This window comes from Sus scrofa, chromosome 3 (assembly GCF_054392235.1).
Source record: "Sus scrofa isolate SSC_HxYL_T2T_F1_AM1 chromosome 3, Sscrofa_HxYL_maternal_Yorkshire_Landrace_v2.0, whole genome shotgun sequence".
NCBI lineage: Eukaryota > Metazoa > Chordata > Mammalia > Artiodactyla > Suidae > Sus > Sus scrofa.
Genome location: NC_139385.1, coordinates 83,856,347 through 83,874,793, shown reverse-complemented (window position 1 = coordinate 83,874,793; position 18,447 = coordinate 83,856,347). Strand labels below are relative to the sequence as shown.

The following is an 18,447-nucleotide window of genomic DNA, read 5'->3' as shown; positions in this document are numbered from 1 at the left end:
ACATATGTATATATACACACATACATATATATACATATATGTACATGTATGTGTACATAAATATATACACACCTATATATGTCAACTGTCTGTGTGTGTGTGTATATATATATAGCTATAGATGCAAAATATCAAGAAATAAACTGCCAGGAAATCAAATCCAGGAAAATATTAAAAGAATACCATAGTCAAATAGGTTTCTATTCAAAATGCAAAGATAATTGATTGTAAGGAAATTGTTAACATAATTTATGATGCTGACAGATAAAAGGATAAGATTTTTTTTTTTTTTGTCTTTTTGCCTTTCCTAGTGCCACTCCCACGGCATGTGGAGGCTCCCAGGCTAGGGGTCTAATCAGAGCTGTAGCTGCCGGCCTACTCCAGAGCCACAGCAACACGGGATCCAAGCCGCATCTGCGACCTACACCACAGCTCACGGCAACGTTGGATCCTTAACCCACCGAGCAAGACCAAGGATCGAACCTGCAACCTCATGGTTCGTAGCCGGATTCGTTAACCACTGAGCCACGATGAGAACTCCAAAAGGATAAGATTTTTATTAACATTTTGGTAGATGCTGAAAACCCATTTGACAAGATTCACTATCCACCCCTAATTTAGAAAATAACCCCTGATGATTTGGAATTAAGGGAAATTTCTTTCACTTTATAAAAGGTAATTATCAGAAATCAACAACAAGAAACTTAAAGCAAAACTGGAAATAATTATACATTAATGCCAGGAACAAGACAAGCTTGACAGATCTCATTAATACTAGTTAACATTGTTCTGGAGATCTACCAATACAATAATAAAAGAAAAAGAAAGAAGGTACATATTCCAGAAAAGAACATTGTAGTTATCATTACTTGCAAATTTTGTTTATCCAGAAAACCCAATGCAATTAACTAGGAAAAAAATAAGAACTCGAGTCTTATGTATGTATTCAATAAAGACTCAATATCATGTATTAAATACATGATACATGATAAATATGCAAAATTCATAGCTATCTATAATGTCATAGTATCTTATTAAAGAATATACTATTTCCAGAGTTTCCGCCATGGCTCAGCGGAAACAAATCTGACTAGTATCCGTGAGGACACATTTTCAATCCCTGGCCTCGTTCAGTGGGTTAAAGATCCAGCATTGCCGTGAGCTGTGGTGTGGGTCATACACGAGGCTCCGATCTGGCATTTCTGTGGCTGTGGTGTAGGCCAGAGGCTACAGATCCTCTTCAACCTCTAGCCTGGGAACCTCCATATGCCAAGGGTGCGGCCCTAAAAAAGCAAACAAAAAAAGAATATAATGTTTCCATTTAAAAGAGGCACATTCAATGCACACATTCGTGTCTGTTTTCTCTGAAAATCTGCTATAATGATAGTAAAGGAATAAAAATAAGAAAAACCTGTAACGACAAAGAGGATGGAAGAAGAATCAAGAGTAGACAAGAAATTGCAACAAAAATTGGAAGGTGGTAGTGGGTGGATGAATGGTAACTGACTCAACAAAACTGAGAAAATGGAAATATAATTGGAAGCAGTGGGATGGGGGGGAATAAGCATCAGTTCAACCTTGGTAAATTCACAACCGGGATCACAAGTACCTCTAAAGGCAAGGGTGCAGGGTAGACTAAAAATGGGGGGACCAGTTGAAAGTTCTGTGAAGACATTTAGAACGTACCCATCCTCTCCTCACCTCCTGTAACTAGGCAACCCGACAACTGCCTGCACTGCAGAAGGGCAGTCTATATCCAGCGAGGTCTGCACAGCCAGACTGAATGCTGGGGGATTCGGGGACAATTTCTGTAACAGACAGTGAGATGACCAGGCCCCTTTCCCCTCTGGGGCCTGTAAAATACTGGCTGCTGAGCTTCTATTTCCCAAATATTTGGAGAATGCCTTTCTCAGGAGCCCTCCATGGCCACTGGATTAACTGAAACCGAAAATGCAGAGATGCTCCAGTGAGAACTCCAGCTAACCGCCTTATGCCCTTCAGCAAAATCCACCAATCACCAAGCCCCGCTCAGCAACATATATGTAAAAATTTTTGAAAAAGTTAAAAGGGAACTTTCCCTACTGGATAACAAAATATATTATAAAACTACAATAATTAGAGTTTCTATTGTAGCTCAGTGGTAACGAACCTGACTAGTACCATGAGGATGCTGGTTTGATCCCTGGCCTCGCTCAGCAGGTTAAGGATCCAGCGTTGCCGTGAGCTGTGATGTAGGTTGCAGATTCGCCTTGGATCTGGCATTGCTGTGGCTGTGGCATAGGCTGGCAGCTATAGCTCTGATTCGACCCCTAGCCTGGTAACTTCCATATGCCATGGGTACAGCCCTAAAAAGACAAAAAAAAAAAAAAAAAACCTACAATAATTAAAGCAGTGTGGCTCCAATAAAGGAAAAAGAGAGTTCATGGGAATGCAATCAAGAAATTCCTAAGTACTCATCAACAGATGATGAACTTAAGAAAACGTGGTATATATATAATGGACTATTACTCAGCCATGAAAAAGAATGAAACATGGCCATTTACAGCAACATAGATAAACATAGAAAATATTATAATTAGCGAAATAAATCAAACAGAAAGGCAGATCTTATATGATGTCATTTATAGGTGGAATATAACAAAAGACTACAGGAGTTTCTGTCATTGCTCAGTGGTTAACAAACCCAACTAGTATCCATGAGGATGAGATTTTGATCCCTGGCCTCACTCTGTGGGTTAAGGGTCCGGCATTGCCATGAGCTGTGGTGTAGGTTGCAGATGCTGCTTGGATCCCATATTGCTGTGGCTATGACATAGGCAAGCAATTACAGCTCCAATTCTATCCCTAGCCTGGGAACCTCCATATGCAGCAGATACAGCCCTAAAAAGGCAAAAGACAAAAATAATAAAATAACAGTATAAACATATCTATATACAAAACAGAAACAGACTCACAGACATAGAAAACAAACTCATGGTTACCACAGGGGAAAGGGAGGCAGAGAAGGGAGTATGGGATTAACTGATACAAACTACTACACATAAACTAGATAAGAAGCACAGATTTACTATATAGCACAGGGAACTATAGTCAATATCTTATAATAACCCATAATATAAAATAATCTGAAAAATGCATGTATATAACTGAATAACTTTGTAGTGTACTTGCAAATAACACAATGTTGTAAATTACACTTCAATTTTTTTTTAAAAAAAGGATGCTGGTGAATTTAGTATTTGACGAAGTTGGCTTTTCAAATGAGTGAAAAAGAGTGGGTTAGGATTTAGTGATATTTGAGGGAAAAGTAGATGCCTAACTCATGATATACTAAAAAGTAAATTCCAGATGGCTTAGTGATATAGACGTAAAAATAAAGTTATCAAATTATTAGAAGAAATGTAACAGGATATTATTCAATCCTGGGATAGCAGAGTTTCTAAGATTGATTTTTAAGGAGCTAAGAAGCCATAAAAGAAATGGCCAAAGGAAAAACCAAAAGGACAAAATGAACAGAAATGGGTTAAAGTCCAGTTCAGGCAAAATATCATAAAAGATAGAACAGATGTCCAATTCTGGTTGTGATGAAGTAACTGGACCAGCCCTTTTGCTGCAAGCAACCAAAAACTGGACAAAATACATGCAATGATTGTTTTCAGACATTGGACAATATGCAGAGCTAAACTGGGATCTGACTGAATAAGCCCCCAACACCCCTGGGTTTCTTCCTGGGGGATCTGCCAGAGGAGTCCCACTAAGCTGAGGACAGAAAGATGGGAGTCTGGGGAGACTGAGTGTTCTAGAATTTGGGGGCAGAGTGCGGAGGGTAGAGTAACGCAGAGAAAGATTTCCAGAAATCTGCAGAGGGTTCTCAGGCATGCCCAGGATGGGATTCCAGTAGGCAGGGCAAAAAACTATCTAAACATTCCCATTCTAAGTTGAGTTGGCAGAAAGCTGAGTCCCTAGAAGGATGAATGGGAACCAGAAGAGTCAGAGACATGGCTTGGGAGATTTCACGGTCTGAGGACGAGATGAGGCTAGACTCTGGAGAGAAATGAGTCTTCGGAGTGGTTTAAAGGCTGGAAAATAATTAAAGATGTTGAGCATCTTTTCACGAGGTATTACCTCACACCAGTCAGAATGGCCTTCATCAAGAAGTCTACAACCAATAAACGCTGGAGGGGGTGTGAAGAAATAGGAACACAGTTCTTGGGAATATAAAGTGGTACAACTGCTATGGAAAACAGTATGGAGGTTTCTCAAAAAACTAAAAATAGTAACTACCATATAATCCAGCAATCCCACTCCTGGGCATATATCTGAAGAAAACCATAATACGAAAAGATGCATGCACCCCTATGTCCATTGCAGCACTGTTTCCAACAGCCAAGACATGGAAACAACCTAAATGTCCATCGACAGATGAATGGATTAAGAAGGTGTGATAGATTTCCCATCGTGGCGCAGCAGAAACAAATCCAACTAGGAACCATGAGGTTGCAGGTTCAATCTCTAGCCTCGCTCAGCTGGTTTAAGGATCCGGCATTGCCATGAGCTGTGGTGTGGGTCACAGACGCGACTTGGATCTGGTGTTGCTGCATCTGTGGTGTAGGCTGGCAGCTATAACTCCGATTAGACCTCAAGCCTGAGAACCTCCATATGCCATAAGCGCAGCCCTAAAAAGAAAAAAAAGAAAAAAAGGAAAAAAAAAGTTGTGGTACACATATGCAATGGAAGGCTACTCAGCCATAAAAAAGAATGAAATAATGCCATTTGCAGCGACATGGATGGACCTAGAGATTATCGTGCTAAGTGAAGTAAGTCAGAGGAGAAAGACAAATACCATATGATATCACTTATATGTGGAATCTAAAAAAAATTATACAAATGAATTTCTTTACAAAACAGAAACAGACTCAGACTTCAAAAACAAGCTTATGGTTACTGAAAGGTGGAGGGGAGAGATGGATTGGGGGTTTGGGAATAATAAATGCACACAATTTTATATGGAATGGATGGTCAAAGAGATATGACTGAATAAGCCAGTATAGCACTGGGAACTCTATTCAGTGTGCTGTGACAACCTGTATGAAAATGGGTATGTGTACAACTGAATCACTTTGCTGTGCAGCAGAAAATAACACAGCATTGTAAAGCAACTACAATTAAAAAAAAAAAAAAAAAAGGCTGGGAAAATCCAGCTCCGGCCTCATCTGCAGCAAAGGAAGGGCAGGGAACACCTGAGGTGGCTGTGACTTCCCGGAAATTTGCACCCCTACCAAGTCCCTGCAGTTTGTTTGCAACCTCAGCTGTTTTTCAGCAAACCAACTAAAAGTTTCTAGCCTAAAGCCCTTAAACAAAGCTATGCTTGTTTCATGGAAGGGCCCCTGAGGGAAAGAAAAATCAATCCAGGGAGAAGCAGGTGTGATGGCTGTCGCAGAGACAAGTCCAAACTTTCGTTCGTCCGAGCATTTATTAAGGACCTGCTGTCTGACAGGCCTGTGCTGGTTGCCCAGGAGATACAGAGCACAACAAGGCCCTTGCCTTGAGGAGCTGTTGATTATGCCGGGTCATATGATGTAAACACATTGGAAAGTTTTTTTTTTTTTAAAGGACAGGGCAGGAAAAACAAAGACCGAATGGAAGACCCCAGAGAACAAGTTGAGTTCACGAGCTCCCGCGTGTCTTGGAGAAGGGTCTCAGCTCCCTGCTGCCCTCAGGCTACATTCGGTCCAGGGGCTTCTTGCAGACCCACTGGAAGAGGGCTGTGCAGTACATGTCATTCCACTTCTGCTGGATCTGGACACAGTCTTCCCTCTGCCCGTTCTGGTGTTTCCAGTTGTCTGGCTGATTCTCGCTCCAAAACCTGGAAACAAGAGGGCTTCATTCTGCTGGATGAAGGAAGTGTCCCTTCCCCCGGCTGTGGCATAAGGAGCTGGAGTGACACGGATCCCTCATCCCCTGATAGCCCAGGACAGGTCCGAGGGGCCCTGAGGGTGGCCATGCTGAGGTTGTCCCTAGTTACTGAGAATAGAGGCATTGGAGGGGTGTCTACATCTGCAAGTCCCCACCCCAGAATTCATATTCAGATACCTTTGGACAGGGGCAGGGCTCCTTGGGACCAGCCCTAGGGAGGAGGGGATAGGATAGGCAAAAACAAACAAAAACAGAACAGCAAGACCCACCGACAGGCTGCCTGCCAGCCCCACACCTGTCCTGTTCTTTTTTTTTTTTTTTTTTTTTTGTCTTTTTGGGGCTGCACCCACAGCCTATGGAGGTTCCCAGGCTAGGGGTCCAACTGGAGCTGCAGCCACAGGCCTACGCTAGAGCCACAGCAACATGGGATCCGAGCCATGTCTGCGACCTACACCACAGCTCACGGCAATGCCGGATCCTTAACCCACTGAGCGAGGCCAGGGATCGAACCCGCAACCCCATGGTTCCTAGTCAGATTCGCCTCCACTGCTCCACGACAGAAACGCCACCTGTCCTGTTCTGACACCCCTGTAGAGCGGTCCAGGTTTGGATCACAACTATGCTAGTGTACCCACATATCAAACACATACCACACACACACATACATCATGCACACAGTCATGTATACACACACCTCATACTCACATCACACATGCACACATCATACACGTGTATCGCAAAGAACACTAACACTTACTGGGCAGGCATACACACCCAGGACAGAGACACACAGGAGTCCCTAGCCAGACCTGTCCAAGACAGTGCCTGGGAAGGCACCAGACAGTGGCTGAACTCACCGTCTGCTCTGTGCATTATTGAATGGTGTCCCATCGGTCCATCGCCAGATGCCCTCAGAACCGCTGTCAGTGAGGCCAATCCAGTAGTAAGAGGAACTCGTGAACTGTTTCACAAAGCCCTGTGGAGCAAAGGCAGTGTTGTGTGTTCTCACCCGAGTTCACCAGGCTCTGTGGAAGAGGACTCCAGGCCACAACCTTCCTCATCCTGGGGGCATAAAGCCCCCTCTTCCGTAGGAGCTGGAACCCCTCCCTATGCCTCTTACGGTTTTCCAGATCTAGGCAACAGCCAGGTCCCCTCAGGGGAACTCCAGCTTCTCCCACGTTGACCTGATGAGGAGGGTGGCTTTACTGGGACAAAAGACAGACCTGGCCAATTTTTTAAGACGATGTGTTTTATGGAGTTCCTGTTGCGGTTCAGTGGGTTAAGAACCCAACTAGTATCCATGAGGATGTAGGTTTGAACCCCGGCCTTGCTCAGTGGGTTAAGGATCCGGCATCGCCACAAGCTGCAGCGTAGGTCACAGATACAGCTCTGATCCCATGTTGCTGTGGTTGTGGTGTAGGCCAGCAACTGTAGCTCCAATTAGACCCCTAGCCTGGGAAACTCCATATGCTGCAGGTGCGACCCTAAAAATAAAAAATTTAAAAAAAAAAAGTTGACATGTTTTACAAAATAGCATGTCCTTTGCCAGACATTCAAGAACAGTCTCAGGAGAACCACAAGGAATGGGCAGGTCTGTCAGTTAACTTTGACCAAACTTCAGTGGTCAATAGTCTAGTCAATTCTGATAGCTTTTGGCATATGGACCCCTCTGGGACTATATTGCCTTTGTTTGTCCTCAAGCCTTCTGCAGCCATTAGATGAACTGACATTAAAATCAAGATTGAGGAGTTCCTGTCGTGGCTCAGTGGTTAACAAATCCGACTAGGAACCATGGGGTTGAGGGTTTGATCCCTGACCTCACTCAGTGGGTTAAGGATCCGGCGTTGCCGTGAGCTGTGGTGTAGGTCGCAGATGCAGCTCAGATCCCGAATTGCTGTGGCTGTGGCATAGGCTGGCGGCCACAACTCTGATTCAACGCCTAGCCTGGGAACCTCCATGTGCCGCAGGTGCAGCCCTGGAAAAAACAAGACAAAAAAAACCAATCAATATTGACATTAGAGAGGACGCCTGAGAGGGAAACGAGGGACCAGGTAGGGACGTATGCACCCAGCATGTGAGGAGCAGTCCCCTGGTGCCCCCTCCCTTTGCCTCCCTCCTTGCTGACTCCCTGGGTGTCTCCCTCAGTCACTGGGGACCTTGGGGTTTTTTGTCTGTGCTTGTAACTCCAGTGCAGAATGCTCACCAGAACTCAGTAAATATTTGCTCCTCGGCTGACAGAGGAGACACAAAAGTCTCTGCCATGCCCACTCCAGGAGGGGAAGGCCGAACCACCCAAGTCTCTGATCCCTCCCCCAAGCCCACAGCGCTGACCTGCTCCTCCTCGGAGGTCACCGAGGCCAGGTGGGCTCCCTGAGACACGCAGAACTGCTCAGCCTCCTGCCAAGACTTCTTGACTTGAGAAAAGTAGTATAAGTTCCCATTGTAGGGCTTCCAGCCTTGCAGGATCAGCTGGAGAAGTTGATCTGGAGCAAAGGTGGGGAGGAGAGAGAACCAGGGGCTGGCTATGGATCCTGAGCTCTCCAGGGACTGACCACTGAGGATCACAAGCGAATGCCTGATGCCCAAAACTACAGGGGCAAAGTCTCCAGGGGATTCTGATACGCTCCAAAGTCTGAGAAATAGTGGTCTAAACCAAGGATCTGCAAGCTGTAGCTGGACAGCAGCTTTTTTTTTATAAATAAAGTTTTATTGGAATGCAACCACACCCTTTAATTTACAGATTGTCTTTGGCTGATTTATCACTGCAACAGCAGAGATGTTGCAACAGAGACTGTTCAGTCAAAAGCCAAATATAGGGAGTTCCTGTCATGGCTCAGAAGAAATGAATCTGACTAGGAACCATGAGGTTGCAAGTTCGATCCCTGGCCTTGCTCAGTGGGTTAAGGATCTGGCGTTGCCACGAGATGTGGTGTAGGTTGCAGATGCCTCTCAGATCCTACATTGGAACCTCCATATGCCACGGGTGCGGGCCTCAAAAGACAAAAAAAAAAAAAAAAAAAAAGCCCAAAATACCCACTATTTGGCCCATTCAGAAAAAAGTTAAACTAATGGTTCTCAGCCCTGACTACCCATGGGAGCCACCTAGGGAATTTTCTTCTTTTTTTTTTTTTTTTATCTTTTCACCCAAGGCTTGTGGAAGTTCCCAGGCCAGGGATCAAACCCAAGCCACAGCAGTGACAATGCCAGATCCTTAACTGTTAGGCCACCAGGGAACTTCTAAGGAGCTTTCAAAAAAAAAAAAAAAACTCTGCTGCCCAGGCTGCATTCCAGACCCCTTCAAAGAAAAGTCAGCGTTCTGGAGGGAGGTTCCAGGCATCATTTTTAAAAGCTCACTGGATTATTCCATTGTGTACCCAAGGTAGAGAAACACTCGTCAACACCAAAGCAGTAGCAAGACATAGGAGGGAGTTAGGAGGACAGCAGGAGGACATAGGAGAGGCATTAGGAAAGGAAGTCTTCCAGAGTTCCCGTCATGGCACAGTGGAAACAAATCCGACTAGGAACCATGAAGTTGCGGGTTCAATCCCTGGCCTCTGCTCAGCGAATTAAGGATCCTGCATTGCTGTGGCTGTGGTGTAGGCCAGCAGCTGTAGCTCCAACTGCACCCCTAGTCTGGAAACCTCCATATGCCTTGGGTTCGGCCCTAAAAAGCAAAAAAGAAGGAAGACTTACCGTACCAAAAAAAAAAAAAAAAGGAAGTTCCCATCTTGGCTCAGTGGTTTAGGAACCCAACTAGTATCCATGAGGATGAGGGATCCATCCCTGGCCTCCATCAATGGGTTAAGTATCTGGCGTTGCTGTGAGCTGTGGTGTAGGTCAGAGAAGCGGCTTGGATCCCACCTTGCTGTGGATTTGGCATAGGCCGGATGCGGCCCAAACAAGACAAAGAAAAGACTTCTAGGCTTCTGCCAGACAGGGGACAGGGCAGCATGGGTCCTCAGTGCTGTCTGCCAAGCCCCTCATTTGTCAGCCCCACCTCTTCAGCAGCTGCTCCAAATCACCCTCTCTCCCAGCTCCCTCCTTCCTCTCTCACCTCCTGCTCTACCTGCAGAGACACCACTAAATATCATCTCCCTCAGTTTCCTGGGCCCACATCTGCAAACCTGGGTGAACATCTGCTTCCACACCTCCTCCTTCCAGCCTCAGAGGTTCAAGTACTGTCCCAACCCTTCAAGGCCAGTCACTTGTCCGTGTGTTTCATTCTCTCCTCTCCCTCTCTCCCCCATCCAACACCATCTCCCCAACTCTTTCTCTCTCTCCTTTAACCTCCTCCCTCTTTGCTGGTGCCTTTTACTCACATCTTCAGATCAAGCCTATCCTAATCTAGAAAAAAACCTCTTAAGGAAGTTCACTAAAATGTTAGCAGTGGGTTCATATAAAAAACACTTTTTTACAGAAATACAAAGTGGTCATGCATCCCCGGCCTTGCTCAGTGGGTTAAGGATCTGGCGTTGCCATGAGCTGTGGTATAGGTTGCAGACACATCTTGGATTTGGCGTTACTGTGGCTGTGGCATAGGCCAGCAGCTGCAGCTCTGATTCGAACCCCTAGCCTGGGAAGTTAACGTCCATATGCTGCAGGTAAGGCCCTAAAAAGACACACACGCGTGCACACACACACACACACACACAAGACAGAAAAAAAGAATAGATTATAAAATATCAGATCACAGTCATGTGGTAAATGTTTTACTCTTTGGAATGTGTGTGTGTGTGTGTGTGAGAGAGAGAGACACACCATTATACTGGGTCACAATGTAAAATGAATTTCATGCTGAGTTTTCATTCAAAGTCATTTGAAAGCCACCACTCTGGCCCCCGTCTACTGTGCTTTCAGCCTGAGCTTCATCAGCTGCCCTCTTGGCCACAATCCAGTCAACAGGACAGCCTGAAGTTTCCTGAACCTCATGGTTTATATTTTTTTAACTTTTTTTTTTTGGGGGGGGGCACCTGTGGCATATGGAGGTTCCAAGGCTAGGGGTCTAATCAGAGCTGCAGCTGCCACCCTATGCCACAGCCACAGCAGTGGGGGATCCAGGCCACGTCTTCGACCTATACCACAGCTCACAGCAATGCCAGATCCTTATCCCACTGAGCAAGGCCAGGGATCGAACCTTTGTCCTCACACATGTAACCACAGAGCCACGACAGGAACTCCAATTTTTTTTTAACTTTTTTTAGGGCCACACCCTCAGCATATGGAAGTTCCCAGGATAGGGATCAAATCAGAGCTGCAGCTGCCGGCCTCTGCCACAGCCATAGCAATGCCACTGGATCCTTAACCCACTGTGTGAGGCCAGGGATAGATCCCGCATTCTCATGGATCTTAGTTGGGTTTGTTATCACTGAGCCACAATGGGAACTCCAGTTCACATCTTCATGCCTGTGACCTGCTGCTCCCTTATCTTATCTGCTTGGCCACCACCTACTGGTCCTGTGGGACTCAGTTCAAGGGCCATCTTCCCATCAGAACATCTTTTGATCCTTTCTTCCCCAAAAGATTTCTTCCCCCCTTTGGAAGATCCTTTTCCACACCAGAGGACATCGGCCCCCAGAAGATCCCTTCTCTCGCCTCTTTTTGCTCCTCCTGTTTCCAGTTTTGAGACCTGCTCCCATCACAGCTCCTCTCCACATGTCTTTCACGCAGGGCTGCTCCACTGTTGGTGAGTTTCAAGGGTAGGCGTCGCATCTTGTTCATCTTTATGGCCCTGACACATACCAGGGCCTCAAAAATGTTTTTGTCAGATGGACACATGAATGCTGGGGACTTTGTTCAGTGCTTTATCTGGGTTAATTAATTTGAACCTCACTGTGAAGCAAATGTTTTTCTCCCTGCTCTGCAGATGAAGAAAGTGGAACTCAGAGGTGAACCCCTTGAGCAAAGGCACAGCATCGGGGCTAGTGGGGAGTAGAAATAAAGCTGTCTGGTCCCACTGGCACACTCTGTCCCCAATATACACCTCCACCAGACATCGCTTGTCTCCTAAATGTTTGTTTTGTCACTCTAGCCAAATGATAAGCAGTTAGAGAGCAGGGATCATGCGGCCTTTGGTGGGATCTGGCCCCTCTCCAGCACCCACACGCCTTCCCATGCATCCCACGAGGGGGTCCATGTTGAAGTAAGCAAAAAGCCCAAAGGCCAGGAGACTTTACCCTCCCCCGCACGCCTCCCTCCCGCCCCCTGCCACTTACTTTGGGTCCTCTGGAGCTGCTCCTGTGAAGCAGAGGGCACATGGAGGGCCTCCAGTCGCCTCTGCTCCTCCTGGATTCTCGTAGCCAGGGTTTTGGTGTTCTCTAAATCCCCTTTTAACTTCTGGATCTCGGCCCTGGCCTCCTGCAGATTTCTCTCCAACACTCTGGCCTTGGAATTTAAGGCCGTGGCATCCTTCAGTCCTCGTTTTAGGGTCTGTATCTCTTGGCTGGCATTTCTCAAAAGATCATTTAACATCTGAATCTTGGCTTTTAAGGCAGTGGTGCTTTCCAGGTCTGTTTTGAACACATGCATCTGAGCATCTGTCTGCTCCAGGTGACTGTTGGCTATTTGGGTCTGGGCCGTGACAGTTTCCAAATCTCTTTTTAACAAGTGAATCTCACTGCTTGCCTTTTCCAGATGACCTCTTAATACCTGGATCTCAGCACTGGTGTTGTCTAAACTGCCTTTTAGGAAGGTCTGGGTCTGGGCGCTGAGAGCGTTTGCATTTTGCAGACTTCCCTTTAGCCTCTGCATCTCAGCAGTGGCGCCTTCCAAGCTGCTTCTCAAAACCTGATACTGGGTCCTTAAATCATTGATCCCATCCAGACTGCCTCTCAACACATGGATCTGGGCATCAACATTTTTTAAACTACTGTTTGCCATCTTGGCCTGAGCATTTGCCATTTCCAGCCCAGCCTTCAACACCTGGATCTCCATGTGGGCATTTTCTAAGCCTCCGCTTACCACGTGGAGCTCAGTGCTAGTGTTTTCTAAGCTGCTTTTTAAGAAACTCTGGGCCTGGGAATTTAATGCCTGTGCCTCTTCCAGATCTCCCTTTAGCCTCTGGATCTCAAAAGTGGTCCCCTCCAAGGAACTCCTTAACACCTGGGTCTGAACACTCAAGGTGCTGGCATCCTTTAGGACGCCTTTGACCACCTGGATGTCAGCGCTGGCGTTTTCTAGATGACCACCAAGCAGCTGGAGCTCAGAACTGACATTGTCCACTCTGCAGCTCAACTTCTCGATCTCCACATGGTAGGTGCTGGAATTCTGCTGTCTTTTAAACATCTGGATAGCCTCTTGGAGCTCCGCCCCCCTGACAGCATGGTAGGGATCTGGAGGGAGGAAAAGGAGGAAGCAGCCAAAGAGACCCCGTTACACAGGGAAGCATTCACGACACAGGCCAACCAGAGTGATCTTAAAATTCCCAAGGGAAATGTCTACACCCTAGTCTTGAGCTCTCCTCAAACAGCCTGCTGCTCCCTGTAGCCACCTAGACCCTGGGGATAGGCCACCCACGAATGTAAACCCCAAAATGAAATAAAGGCCTCCTTAGCTCTGCCAAATGACCTGGGGAGCAGAAGGACTAACATACTTGCCTACGGGATTATTGTGCCACTGTAACTGAACCTGAAAATAACTGAAATAACTTGAAAAAAAAAATTTTTTTAAGGGCGGCACCTGCAGCATATGGACGTTCCCAGGTTAGGGATTGAATCGGAGCTGCAACTGCAGGCCTATGCCATAGCCGTGGCAACACTTGATCTGAGCCACATCTGTGACCTATGCAGCAGCTTCCAGCAACGCCGGATCCTTAACCCACTGAGTGAGGCCAGGGATTGAACTCACATCCTCATGGATACTAGTTGGGTTCTTAACTCACTGAGCCACAATGGGAACTCCCCAAAATAACTGATTGTACCATTGACACCTGTTGAGGTTTAACTCCACTGAAATTTCACCATTATGACGAGTCATCATGGTAAAGAAAATAGGTATGAATAAAGCCCAGATGTAGTCTTCCACTCTATTTGTACACCAAGCATGAAGCCTCTCGATTCACCCTTGTTACTTCCCAAAAACCACGTAGCCACAAATAGAAATTTTCTGATCACAAATCCCCGGGAGGTGAGGGGAGGAACAGAAATAAAATCAAATTGATGCCCTTGGAGGGAGCGCTGTGCTCAATTCACAAGGCTGTGGCGGAAGTCCTCCAGGAAATACAGCCCTGAGCAAAAGCCTTTTAAAGGCTGGCACCCCCAGTGTTCCTGGGAGCAAGGGTCGCTAAAGAACTGATTGAGGGTGTGGGGGACCTGAGTGAAAGTCCTTGGTCATTGGGTTATTCAAAGAAACTCTGTAGCCCCTTCCCACCAAACGTACCTGCAGCTGCCTCTGGTCCTACCATCATCATTCGTGCATCATGAGCTAGGCCATAGGCTCAGACATTCATGGTGCGGGGCCAAGCCTCCTTTCAGGGATATGGGGAAGAACCCACGTAAGCAAGGGCACTTTCTGGGGGGATTCTGGCCCTATTTATAAAGCTGTGCCTTAGAGTTCCCATTATGGTTTAGTGCTAATGAACCTGACTAGTATCCATGAGAACTCAGGTTCAATCCCTGGCCTCGCTCAGTGGGTTAAAGGATCTGGCATGGCCATGGGCTGTGGCTTGGGTCGAAAACGCGGCTCGGATCTGGCACTGTTGTGGCTGTGGCCATAGGCCAGTGGCTACAGCTCCAATTTGACCCCTAGCCTGGGAGCCTCCATATGCCACAGGTATGGCCCCCCCCAAAAAAACAAAAATATAAAATAAAATAAAGCTCTGCCTAGTCAGCCACCAGGAAGGCCTTAGATCAATGGAACAGAAGAGAGAACCCACACATATATGGGCAATTGATTTTCACTAGAGACACAAGGAGAAAGGATAAGTTTTTCAACAAATGGTGCTGAGATAATTTATATCCATAAGCAAAAAGACAAAGTGAACTTCATACCTTGCCCCATTATTCAAAAATTAACTCAAAATTAATCATAGACCTTAAATGTAAAACCCAAAACTATAACATTTCCAAAAGGAGAATGACTTACATGACCTTGGAATAGGCAAAGATTTCTTAGATACAAAACCAAAAGAAAAAACAGTTGATATATTAGATTTTGTCAAAATTCAAATGTTTAGAGAATGAAAATACAAGCCATGGACTGAGAGAAAATATTTGCCAATCACATGACTGATAAAGGTTAAAAAAGAGTACATACTATACATCCTTTTACATAAAAGTCTGTAAAAAGCTGAGTAACCTGTATTACAGCAAGTAGAACAGTGGTTGCCTAGGGCGACACAGCGTACAAGTGACATTTGGGCGCAGGATGTTGAATATACTCATTATCTTGATTGTGATGATATTTCACGCACTTATACATACATCAAAACCTACCAGACCATATGCTTTAAATAGGTATACTTTGTTATGTGCCTATTATACCTCAAGAAAGCCATTTTTTGGCCGCACCCATGGGATGGAACCCATGCCACAGCAGTGACAATGCCAGAACCTTAACCCACTGGACCACCAGGGAACTCCAAGAAAGCCATTGTATTGTATTTTTTTAAAAAGAGGAATTTTTGGAGTTCCTGTGGTGGTTCAGTGGTTAATGAATCTGACCAGGAACCATGTGGTTGTGGGTTCGATCCTGGGCCTCGCTCAGTGGGTTAAGGATCTGGCATTGCTGTGAGCTGTAGTGTAAGTTGCAGACGCAGCTCAGATCCCGTGTTGCTGTGGCTCTGGCGTAGGCTGGTGGCTACAGCTCCGATTCGACCCCTAGCCTGGAAACCTCCATGTGCCGCGGTGCAGCCCTAGAAAAAGACAAAAAAAAAAAAAAAAAGAGGCGTTCCTGCTATGGCACAATGGAATTGATGGTGTTTCTAACATCACCAGAACACAGGTTCCATCCCCAACCTGGCACAGTGGGTTAAAGGATCCAGCTCTGCTGCAGCTGCAGCATAGGTGGAAACTGTAGCTCAGATCTGATCCCTAGCCCAGAACTCCATATGCCTTGGGGCAGCCAAAACATAAAATTAAAAAAAAAAAAATGCCTCTCTGTGAGGAGAGTGCAACCCACTCGTGGATCTAAAGGTACAGGGAAAAGTGTGACCTGGAGTCTGGGCAACCAGGGCCGTGGCTCCCGTCCTCCACCCCCCACCCCCCGTGACTACTCAGGGTCAGGCTCCCTGAGGAGCTGCCAACTGAAACCATGGCTGGAAACTCTCCGAAGGGCAGGTCTTGGGCTCTGCACAACTGAGGCACCGGTTCCCAGGCCAGCACCATCCCCTCAGCACTGAGCCTGGGGAAACGGGCTGCCCCTCCCCCGAGTCAGGGTACAGAAGGGGGTGGGGGAAATGGTACCCACGACCCCTCAGAGTTCCCCTCATGGGCCTCCTCTCTTGGAAGGCTCCCCTTGGACAGGTCTCGGTGAAACTCTGGTTCGGCCTGGGACTGGAGGTGGAGTGACCCTCACGGAAGTAGAGGGGGTGCGTCTGGGACTCGTTGGGACTCTTCCTTATGCAGGAAGGAAAGAAAGGCAGGGGGGTTCAGGTCCCCTAGGAGCTTACCCACAATGAAGAGAACCATGAGAGAGAAGATCACAGTCACAACCACAAAGGCCACGGTGGCCTGCAAACGCCGTGGCATCTTGGGGGCTGCTGCAGGAGCCACTGCCGCCGAGGGGTCCAGCCCTGCGGGAGAGAAGCCAGGGTCTAGGAGAAAACCGGACAAGCTCAGCCCCTCGGACCCAGCTTCCTGGCCTGTCCAATGGGGCTGAGGACACGGGCCACGGGCCTTGCTTACCGTGGGGCAGGGCAACAAGTGCCAGGAACTCATGGAGGGTGTGGTATGATGCAAAGGCTACGAGAGGACGGGGGATGTGCACAGTGCCCAGAACCAGGCACCAAGGGGGACAGCAAAGGTGTGGTTTGAATGAAAGTAGAATGGAGGAGGGGACACAGCAGGCACACTGACCACAGCATCCCAGGGCCAGCCTTGCTCCATGCATCCCAACCAGAGCGAGACTCACAGCCTTGGGGCGGCAGCTGCCCCGACAAGCTGACAGGGGTCAGTCCTGGAGCTTCCCTGGGCTGGATCGGAAAGCCCCCCTACGGGTGTCCTAAGAAGGGCTGCTCCTGGGATCCTGGGGGTTGAGTGTACATGGAAACATACTCCAAGCTGGAGAGACAGCAGCCCAGAGCTCCTGAGGCCTCAGTAGTCCAGCCCCGTGTGCAGAGATAGGGGTCAAAACCAGGTCCCGGGAGCTCCCATCATGGCTCAGTGGTAACGAACCCAACTAGTACCCATGAGGACTTGGGTTCAATCCCTGGCCTTGCTCAGGGTGTTAAGGATCCAGCTTTGCCATGAGCTGTGGTGTAGGTTGCAGACGCGGTTTGGATCCCGCGTTGCTGTGGCTGTGGCGTAGGCCAGCGGCTACAGCTCCGATTAGACCCCTAGACTGGGAACCTCCATATGCCATGGGCATGGCCCTAAAAAGACAAAAACAAAACAAAACCAAAAACAGGCCCCCTGAATTCAAATTCGATCTTTCTCTTGCCAGGCTGCCAACCCTGAGGACCAGGGTTGGGGGAGATTTCACACGGAGACTGGGTGTGGGCTGCAGCCCTGGGCCCTCGCCTGACCCATCTTCCACCCTCTGGTCTACTCTGAAGGCTGAGCCAGCGCCGAGGGGAGAAGCTGAGCAACATTGTGCAGGGCTGGGCCCCAGTTTTCTCACCTTGGGAGCGCAAGGAGACGCTCTGCTTGTCTGTGCAGAAACGGACCACGTCAACACTCATCTCTGCCTCCTTCATCCTCCAGTGCTGCTCCCTGCCACGGGCTCCCTGCCACAGGCTCCCCAAGGTCGTGGTCTGGGCCAGTGGCAGTGGGAAGCTGCGATACCCAAATTTATAGGCTTCTGGGTCGGTTCTAACCACCCGTGCGAAGCTCCCTCCCCTGCTGACTCTGCAGAAGGGCCCCAACTAGGTTCTTCCCCTCAAGGCTCCCAGGCGCCAGTCCGCAACCCCCCCATCCTCTCCCCCTTCCCTCAGCACCAGCCCGGGCCCTCCCCTCAGGCCCATCCTCCCCATTTCCGCGCCCCACTTTGGCCCCAAACACATCCTCTACCCCAGTCAGATACCTTTTCACTGCCCAGTAAGGAGGGGATCAAGTTTCCCTCTTAGCTTTGCAGAAAAAATATCCTTATGACCCAGGGGGGCTGACTCTTTATCCTAGACCCAGACCCTCTTACTAATAGGAGGTCAGGTAAGGGAGGGGACTGGGTCAGTGCAGCAGGTGTTTGTGGGGGTGTTTGCCAGGACCTCACAGCTGGCGTTTCAGGAAAGGGATTGTGGGAGAACAAAAAAATATTTGGTCTCTGTCCCAGCCCCAAGAACAGAGCTCCTAAAACCCTTGGAATTTTCTGAATGACGGAAGTGTCTTATTGTTTAAAACAAGCGCCTTTAAGAGTTCCCTTGTGGAACAGTGTGTTAAGGAT

The 18,447-nt window shown here is 47.6% G+C and overlaps 1 protein-coding gene across 2 annotated transcripts; it reads right to left on the bottom strand.

Moving 5' to 3' along the window:
• Nucleotides 1-5,454: 5,454 nt before the first annotated feature.
• CLEC4F (C-type lectin domain family 4 member F) lies at nucleotides 5,455-17,834 on the bottom strand. Of its 2 annotated transcripts, XM_021087395.2 has the most exons (6): nucleotides 17,689-17,834; nucleotides 16,520-16,642; nucleotides 12,129-13,244; nucleotides 8,248-8,399; nucleotides 6,774-6,892; nucleotides 5,455-5,866 (listed from the first exon to the last, which is right to left on the bottom strand). In XM_021087395.2, exons 1-6 carry the CDS (start codon nucleotides 17,762-17,764, stop codon nucleotides 5,722-5,724), a joined length of 1,731 nt encoding a protein of 576 aa, XP_020943054.1. In that variant the 5' UTR covers nucleotides 17,765-17,834; the 3' UTR covers nucleotides 5,455-5,721. The 2 variants fall into 2 exon arrangements, 1 of the variants encoding a protein (XP_020943054.1); XR_014839674.1 differs by lacking the exons at nucleotides 5,455-5,866; nucleotides 6,774-6,892; nucleotides 8,248-8,399 and adding an exon at nucleotides 10,854-10,942 and having other exon boundaries at nucleotides 11,182-13,244.
• Nucleotides 17,835-18,447: the final 613 nt, after the last annotated feature.